We start from the raw sequence: 10,155 nt of genomic DNA on the forward strand, positions 1-10,155 counted from the left end.
TGACAGGAGAATTACTTAGCAATGTTTGCATTCCATGTAATACCCTTAAATGTCTGGATCCAAATTGTACCAACAGCGACCACCTTGCCGATTTGAATTTGTTTTATTCGGAAGTAATTAGTGCCTTGAAGCAGGCTGCTGAAAATAGCATTCCACACTCAAATATGAATAATTTTCGTGAAGTGCCGGGTTGGAATGATTACTTACGCGATCTACATGATAGTGCACGGGATGCGTTTAAAATGTGGGTGGTTTATGGTAAACCCTGTTCAGGTCCCCTCTGGGAGTTAATGCGTACAACGCGAGCCAAATTCAAGCTAGCGTTTAGGACTTGTAAGTGGAGGGAGAATACGGCTAAGGCAGATGCTTTGGCTAACAACCTTGTACAGAATAATTCTCGGAAATTTTGGAATTCTGTAAGGGCTTGCTCTGGAGCCACTAACTGTCCTTTACCTAGTACAGTTGGTGGTTGTACAGGCTATAGGGATATTGCTAGTATGTGGAAAACACATTATGAGAGTTTACTTAATTCTGTTTCTAACAGTCAGAATAAGGAATTTGTTCAGTCAACTCTGTCTAATATCGAGTTTGATTGCGAAATGACCGTTACGCCTAATGAACTTAAAGAGGCAGCTTTTAATCTAGAAAAAGGAAAAGCTATGGGGAGGGATGGCATAATGTCTGAACACCTCATCTACGCAAACCCGATCGTCTTTGTCTTGCTCAGTATGTTTTTTACTGCATTCTTTGTCCATGGATGGCTTCCGAATAGTTTTATGGATGCCACAATTGTGCAATAGTAAAGGATAAAGCTAAGGATCTCACTTGAGTAGATAATTATAGACCAGTTGCTATAGTTAACAGCTTCTAAATTATTTGAAATGTGCATTTTGAGTCGCATTGAGCAGTATATTGTGACAAGTGATTTTCAATTCGGGTTCAAAAAGAACCATTCCACTGACATGTGCATTTTTGTACTCAAAGAGATTGTTGATTTTTACAAAAGACACAATTCCCAGTTTTCTCTTGTTTCTTGGATGCGAGGAAAGCATTTGATAGGGTTAACCATTGGACTCTGTTTAGGAAACTGATTGATAGGAAAACGCCACTGTTTATTGTTCGCATCCTTCAGTACTGGTATCATGCTCAGCTGTTTTTTGTACGCTGGGGTTCTACGGAATCTAACCATTTTAAAGTCATTAATGGGGTACGCCAGGGAAGCATAATCTCTCCAAAGTTATTTGCAGTCTACATCGAAAATCTTACCAAAAGGCTGAAGTTGGCAGGAGTCATGTGTCACATAGCTGGCAAGATTTTGAACCATTTGCTTTATGCAGATGACATTGTATTGATTTCGCCTTCGATTAAGTCGTTACAGAAACTATTAAGATATGTGAGCAATTTGGCATGGAACACAATATTCTGTTCCATACAACAAAAACAGAATGTGTGTCGTTTATTCCTAGGCAATGGAAACCAACCAGAATGCCTTCTGTTTATTTATATGGCAAACAGTTGAATTTTGTTACAGTTAAAAAATATCTTGGATACATAGTGACCTCCAATGGGTGCGATGAAGCAGATATGCAGAGACAACTTAGAGCTATGTATCCGAGGGCAAATATTATTGTCAGAAATTTTATTCATTGCTCGGAGCGTGTGAAATGTACACTTTTTAGGAGTTTTTAATATAGTGTTTACTGTTTACAAGTTTGGTGTAATTATAGCAACACGATGCTTCATAAAATACAGGTGGCATATAACTACACGTTGTGGTTAGTTTTTTGGCCTTAGAGGGGCAGTTAGCATAAGTAACAATTGTGTCAGTAGGAATATTCTTAATTTTACCTCATTACAACGCAACTTGTTGTTCAAATTTGGTGTGGCTACATGAGAGCCACAATGAAATAATTAAGACGTGTGTTCTCTCCGACAATTATTTTTACTCCAGTTTCTGGAAAAACTACCGACTTGTATTGTATAATTAGTTGGGTTTTTATTTGTTTGTGGTTGTATGGGACTTTTTTAATGGCCAGAAATAAAGAATATAATAATATAATATAATTGGACAATAGACAGAGTGTACTGGGGCTTGATGTGGAATTATAACAATTTGGTTGATAAAACCAATGAATCCTTATATGTAATTATTCTGTGTTTGTTATTGTAGACATGCAGATGGCTCAGTCAAGTTTTGGGACGCATCTGCAGGTGAGTATACTTCCATTATCAATCCATCATCATATGTTTAAAGTTTATAACAAATCAATTATGTGTCATCTAGGTATCATACCTCACTATTTTCTTCCTGTTTAGTGGATATCTTTCCAATCATGATCAATGTCTGTACATTATTTCCATAAGGTATAAATGTCATGTTTCCTCATGTCTGAATAATTACCCTGGTAATTTACATGTAGACAAAGCAACATTGTAGTAAATGTAATCTAAAATTTTTACCCCAGGCTGTTGACTTGCTGCTTCAATGGATAAATTCATTCCAAGACAACATTAACAAAGGGCCATGACTAGATGAATATTACTATAATTATAAAAGTTATACTAACTAATAATTCATATATCATATAATGTATTCAATATCTCATTCATAGTGTCGTTACAAGTACTGTATAAATTGAAGACTGCCAAAATCTTTGAGAAGAAAAGCAAGAGTTTGGATGGTGAAGAAGACCCATATGCAATTCAATTGATACAAATGTGTCTGGATAGTCGTATTTTGTCCATTGCTGGGGCCAGTGGGCATGTTATCATCTACAGATTTAGTAAACAAGAGATCCAAATTGACCAACTTCCTGTAAGTATATGAATGAAATGATACAATATGATTCAGCAGTGTACGGTACGATATGATACGGTATGATACGATATAATGGGATACGATATGATATGATGTGATATGATGCAATACAATATGGTAAGATGCAATATGATACAATATGATATGATACTATACAATATGATACAATGTGATACAATACGGTACAATATATATGTATGATACGATACGGTATGATACGATATAATACAATACGATATGATACGATATATGATATACGATATACAATGCGATACGATACAATGCAATATGATACAATATGATACGATATGATACAATATGATACAGTACGATACGATACGATACAATACTATACACAGAACAAGAGTTGTGCAAAGCTACGCAGACAATAGATAGATAAGAAATAAAAGTTGTAGGTGAAATAGAATGTTCATAGTCCGAATAGATTTGTTGATAAATTGATGTCAGAAAGTTTTCATGAGTTAAATGTGGAAAGTTACCGTACATTGTAATTTGGATAGACTATAGGAAAAACATGATTATATACCATATTACAGTTATCAGAGAAATAAAAGATTTCATGGTTTGGCCACTAGGAGTGCTGTTTGCAATAAAAGATTTCATGGTTTGGCCACTAGGAGTGCTGTTTGCAATAAAAGATTTCATGGTTTGGCCACTAGGAGTGCCGTTTGCAATAAAAGATTTCATGGTTTGGCCACTAGGAGTGCTGTTTGCAATAAAAGATTTCATGGTTAGGCCACTAGGAGTGCTGTTTGCAATAAAAGATTTCTTGGTTTGGCCACTAGGAGTGCCATTTGCAATAAAAGATTTCATGGTTTGGCCACTAGGAGTGCCATTTGCAATAAAAGATTTCATGGTTTGGCCACTAGGAGTGCCATTTGCAATAAAAGATTTCATGGTTTGGCCATTAGGAGTGCTGTTTACAAACCATTTTGAGGTTCACAAGTGAGCGCCAGAATAGTGTACAATAAAGGAGAGTAGACACAAAGTTGTATATGCACTGTCTACTTAGTGATGTACTACCAGAGATAAAAACATGTCTAACCACTATTGTAATGCTATGTTAAGAACACACAAAGAGTTCTTTTACACACATTGTGTCATCTCCAAAAACTTTATAAATACCTGAAATAGAGATGTCTAAGATGGCATGGCCATTATATGTATTATGGTTTCTATATTACAGTCCATTGAGGTCTCCATTGTGTACGATGCAGAGGAAATAGAAACACCAGACTGTGAGTTACCACCAACTCCAATAGGTCGGAATTCTAGTACAACCAGCAGTACTAGTAGCATGCCTTTATCTGGGGCAGCTAGTAGTCAACACATGAGTTGCAGTTCTGGGGAAGGTATGAAGGATAATGTTCCCAATCTCAAAGTCAGAACTTCTTCCTTAAAATTTCCTCCTGGATACCAGCCGGAATTGATCTGTCAGTTTGTGTGGGTGGATGGTGAACCTCCACCAACCGTTACATCTGTAGAAACCAATTCATCCTATGGAGTGTAAGTAGTACTTTGTTGTCTTAGTACAGGTGTGTTCATTGGGTGGTCACCAGCTGCAACATTCTGCTAACCAATCAAAAACGTCTATACATGTTATGGTTTATGAGAGTAGATAACATCCAATATATAGATTGGTGTAAGCTTGTCATATATGTATACTATAGAGTAACACTTAATTAGTATACTAGGGGATGTATCAAATATTGTGAAGATTTTTATGCCATAAACACTTGCTGAAACCCCAACAATTCTCTGTACCTGCAATAGAATTTTACCTAGTATGTATGTCATGAAAATAATGACAGATTTTTTGGTCAACACTGCAACTTCCACTACAACATCTATACATGCATACTATATGCGCATGTGAGAATAAGTCAACCTTCTTGTTCTATTTTGACCCTCTAGCATGAGGTAAAATACTATTACAGGTACTGAGAATAAGTCAACCTTCTTTATTTATTTAGACCCTCTAGCATGAGATAAAATGTTATTCCAGGTACCAATGATTGAATGCCATTGCCATGGATTACTACATTTGTACATGTGCTATCTTAACAGTGTACCACCATTATAGGTTTAGTCTTTCCTTTAGGACCAACTGTGTCTACTGCTGTGTAAGACAACTTTTTTCACATACAAATATTAATCCCAGTCCAACATGCAATGTTAACTTAAACATAGTGGGAAACATGTCGTGTGTAAACTAAAGTTTACCAATGACTTGACTTGCATTGTACAAATTGATAAGAGCAACACAGAAATAGTACAATTACATTGTTCTGTTGTATATTTAAAAAAGAAGCTTGTATAAAGTTTACCTAATAAAGAAGAAGGATACATTCTGAATTCTCAGTGTTTAATAAAAAGTTGACTATTAAATGAGATAGAATACATTGGTTTCAATCACTCTAACCTATCAGTACTGAGTTGGTGTTGATGTGATACATGTCTATTTAATTTAATGGTAAGGTAGACTGCACCACACAAATAAACTCTTTAAATGTTTGCTGTTATTTTGTTCAAGAAAACTCAAACCTGTTCTCACAGTTAACCTCAGTAAAAAATCGGGGGGTCACCATATACATTTTTGAAGTAGAGGTCAAAATATTATCTAAATTGAGTCATTTTAGAATCCAATATGGCTGTCGAACACTCAACTCTGTGGGATAAAAAATTGATCATCTCCTTAAAAGCAAAATGGTAAACCCCCAATTTCTTTATTTTTTCAAAAGGACCAGGAGCAAACTTCCGTGTAGGAAAGTTTAAAGAGAATTGAAGAATTTTTCAAATTGATTTGCAGGGAAATTTATCCCCAAGGCATGTTTTACCTTGAGATGAAATTACTGAACATTTATACAGTGTTATAATGTGTATGTTTGTACTATTAGAATGGCAATTGGCACTGCCAATGGTCTGGCTATGGTTGACTACATACAGAGAACGTGTCTACTCAGTATGGGCACACCAGACTTGTACGGTTCAGCTGACCCTTACCAGAGGACACCTAGATCACCAAAGAGAAATAAGCCACAGGGACTTGGAGATATTGTAGAACAAGGCACAACAGAACCGGAGAGATGTCGATCTCCTCCTGGTAATTCCAACTCTGAACAGGTATGACTGTGGCACAATTAGTTTATACAAGATTAGACAGACTGAAACTAAAATTGCTATTTTGGCATGTGCATGTAGTATGTGATATAAATGGGCAATGGTAATGCATTGGTTATGTAGATACATCAGTCAGTCTGTAATCATGATAATGTAAACAGTTATCTAGTAGTCTTTGTCAGCATCATGTACTAAAACCTACCTGCATGGTTCTTGAGTATTAAAACTAAATGTAATCATATTATAATGAATGGCAATTTACAAATTGAATGCATATTATAATGAATGGCAATTTACAAATTGAATGCATATTATAATGAATGGCAATTTACAAATTGAATGCATATTTTCTCCTGAGAGCTCAAGGTACTGGCAATGATTACCCCTGGCATGGATCAATGAAGCTACAATAACCCTTTAAAGTTTATACTTCAACTCCCTAGGGAACATTCAATCCATTGCAGCCTCTATAAGCGCATAGGATTAAAGCATTCACATTGCAACCTCTATCCTACCAGGTCCCCAATTATACAGCTGGGTTGACTGAGGCACAATTATGGTTCAAATCTTGCCAAAGGATCATAAACTAAAATTTGCTACTAGATTTGATAGTGTGGTAAACTGTGGATATAGAATTATATACAAAATACAGTATATATTATGAGAATAGGATAAATTATTAAAATAACTATGTTCTATCAAGTAGGGTCAGTGTTTCTTGTATACTTATGAAAATATTAATAATTTGATGTCATGGCAAATATCGTTAACATTTTGATTCATATCAGAATTACTTATTCACATGATAATAATTAACAAACATTTATAATCTTCAAAATGACAATGACTTCCTTTGACTTTATTTTATATACATCTTTTATGTTACAGCAAAATGATTTTATGTTTCCATATAAAATACTTCTTTACATATAACCATTCCATGTGGGCTATATTTGTCACCCAGTGGCCAAGCGGTTAGTTCGTACACCTCTTACCTCTGCAGTCTGAGTTCAAACCCACCAAGCATTGACTGAGTTTGATTAAAAAATTAAAGTGACCAGGTTTGTATGTAAGCAGGGTGATGCTCAGTTTGACCCTGTCAAGCAATGCAGGTTTTCCCTGGTTTCCTCCTGTTTCTTCAACATGAGGACAGTCTTGTCAGCGGTGACCGTTCAACAAAGTTCCAAATTTATTTGGATGAACAAAGGTGTTTATTATTATTATATATTACCTAACTATGACTTCTTTTGATGTTATACCATACATATCTTTTTATGTTGCAGCAAAATGGTGTGTGTCTAAGTCCGACTGGTAACAATTCCAAGAAAGACAAAAGACCAAATGATGCCCAGCTAAAGAGGAGTAAGTCTCAAGGAACTCGAAAGTTAAAGAAAGGGGAATCAACAGCTTCTGAAGGTGGTAATGGAGAAGGTAGCGACGTGGGATGCATGGGTGGATTCATGAGTCAGTAGTTACCAAGTCAAGTTAACCCTATGTCTATGTCGGTTAAAACACATCTGGGCAGCTCTTACTACTTCCTTACCATTCTCTCTGTTGTTTTAACAAACTCTAACCAAATCAACTTCACATTCTGTAGTCTTTGAATATTGAAGATAAAATAAGCTGTTAATTATAAACTATCTTTGATATTTCTATGCTCTCTCACCAAATTAAACTTAACATTCAGCTGTGTTTTACAGTACTTCCAATCTAAGTATTCATTCATTCATTTATTCATTCATTCATTCATTCATTCATTCATTCATTCATTCATTCATTCATTCATTCATTCATTCATTCATTCATTCATTCATTCATTCATTGCCAATTTGAAAGTCAATATGTACATGTCAATGATGACCACATAAGACAAAAGGAGAAACAAAATGGCAATTTGGAGTCCAAAAAAAATAGCTTTCCGTTAATCGAGTTTGGCTCCATCGCTATAATGGAAATAATAAGTTATCATTACAGGCTTTAAACGAACGTATAGATTATAAACATAACACAGACACAGAACTAATTATGACAAGACAAAGAACCATAACGGAAAATTTATACATCAGAAATGATATATTCTTTAAACGCTTTCCTAAATTCATATTTTGATGTCAAATTTTTCAAATGTATATGAATGATGACGTATTGCAATATATTGATACATTACTAAACTTGTCCTGATGCATTGATGTAGATTTAGCTATAGTCACAACATTGCCTATGACAGCCATAGCTATAGTCACAACATTGCCTATGACAGCCATAGCTATAGTCACAACATTGCCTATGACAGCCATAGCTATAGTCACAACATTGCCTATGACAGCCATAGCTATAGTCACAACATTACCTATGACAGCCATAGCTATAGTCACAACATTACCTATGACAGCCATAGCTATAGTCACAACATTGCCTATGACAGCCATAGCTATAGTCACAACATTACCTATGACAGCCATAGCTATAGTCACAACATTGCCTATGACAGCCATAGCTATAGTCACAACATTACCTATGACAGCCATAGCTATAGTCACAACATTGCCTATGACAGCCATAGCTATAGTCACAACATTGCCTATGACAGCCATAGCTATAGTCACAACATTACCTATGACAGCCATAGCTATAGTCACAACATTACCTATGACAGCCATAGCTATAGTCACAACATTGCCTATGACAGCCATAGCTATAGTCACAACATTACCTATGACAGCCATAGCTATAGTCACAACATTGCCTATGACAGCCATAGCTATAGTCACAACATTACCTATGACAGCCATAGCTATAGTCACAACATTACCTATGACAGCCATAGCTATAGTCACAACATTGCCTATGACAGCCATAGCTATAGTCACAACATATATTGCCTATGACAGCCATAGCTATAGTCACAACATTACCTATGACAGCCATAGCTATAGCTACTTGGATTGGAAGCACTGTAATATTGTAGATGAAATAAGCCACTTCTCATTAACTGTCTTCGGTATTGCTAAGTATATTTCTACTAAACTAACCAAATTACACTTCATATTCTGTGATATTTATACTCTTACAGGTAAACTTATCAATGAAATCCCAATGCTAGATAAACTGTTTTTCACTGTTTTTCACACCTAACTAAATTTGAATCCTAATCTGACATTGACCTGTAATCAGAAAAATTGTTTTCACTATCTACAAATAGTTAAGGTGTTATAAAATAGTATCTAAATATGATGTCATCAACAGAGTTTACATATACATGTCAAGTGCAGTAGGGCTTCTTATTAATATTCACATTGTTTGAATGTTCATTTGTCCTCCAAGTCTACAAACACTCCTAGATATGGTATTCTAGAATTACATCCCTACACAGTATGTGATTGGTTGAATACAAATTAGAATCAGGTCACATGATGAATCCATAATTAGGTGTCATCATGAGAGAGTTTTATGAAGAGCAGATTCTATTCTGATCTAATTTATGTTAATTTTGTGCATGAAGACAATACAACCATTTGTAAAGACTGTTTGTAGATGTGGAGGACAAGTGAAAATTCAAAAAATGAAAATGGCAGTTTAGTCTGAAAAGTCCAGTCATTGGTCAGCTTTATATGTAACTACTGGCTACCATTGTTGGAGATATTACATATTAAGTAAAGACAACGACTGGATCTTTCAGGCGAATAGGCACTTAGGATAGCTGAAGTAGTGTAGTAGTGAACAGGTAGGCTACAGGTAGGCTAGCCCATTGTATGTACTACTACTACTACTACTACTACTACTACTACTACTACTACTACTACTACTACTACTACTACTACTACTACTACTACTACTACTACTACTACTACTACTACTACTACTACTACTACTACTACTACTACTACTACTACTACTACTACTACTACTACTACTACTACTACTACTACTACTACTACTACTACTACTACTACTACTACTACTACTACTACTACTACTACTACTACTACTACCACTACTACTACTACTACTACTACTACTACTTCCACTACTACTACTATTATACTACCACCACCACCACCACTACTACTACTACTACTACTACTACTACTACTACTACTACTACTACTACTACTTCCACTACTACTACTATTATACTACTACCACCACCACTACTACTACTATACTACTACCACTACCACCACCACTACTACTAC

The 10,155-nt window shown here is 35.4% G+C and overlaps 1 protein-coding gene across 3 annotated transcripts in view; it reads left to right on the forward strand.

Annotated features, from left to right (window-relative positions):
- The window catches only part of LOC144432929 (syntaxin-binding protein 5-like), a 162,923-nt gene that overhangs the window by 115,386 nt on the left and 37,382 nt on the right, over window positions 1-10,155 (forward strand). For 2 of the 3 annotated variants that reach the window (XM_078121235.1, XM_078121237.1), the window contains exons 13-17: window positions 2,171-2,211; window positions 2,613-2,815; window positions 4,026-4,345; window positions 5,737-5,962; window positions 7,243-7,423. In XM_078121235.1, the coding sequence (XP_077977361.1) occupies window positions 2,171-2,211; window positions 2,613-2,815; window positions 4,026-4,345; window positions 5,737-5,962; window positions 7,243-7,423 (971 nt within the window). The remainder of the gene's footprint in view (window positions 1-2,170; window positions 2,212-2,612; window positions 2,816-4,025; window positions 4,346-5,736; window positions 5,963-7,242; window positions 7,424-10,155) is intronic. The other variant, XM_078121236.1, reaches the window with a different exon arrangement.

Source organism: Glandiceps talaboti, chromosome 3, assembly GCF_964340395.1.
Source record: "Glandiceps talaboti chromosome 3, keGlaTala1.1, whole genome shotgun sequence".
NCBI lineage: Eukaryota > Metazoa > Hemichordata > Enteropneusta > Spengelidae > Glandiceps > Glandiceps talaboti.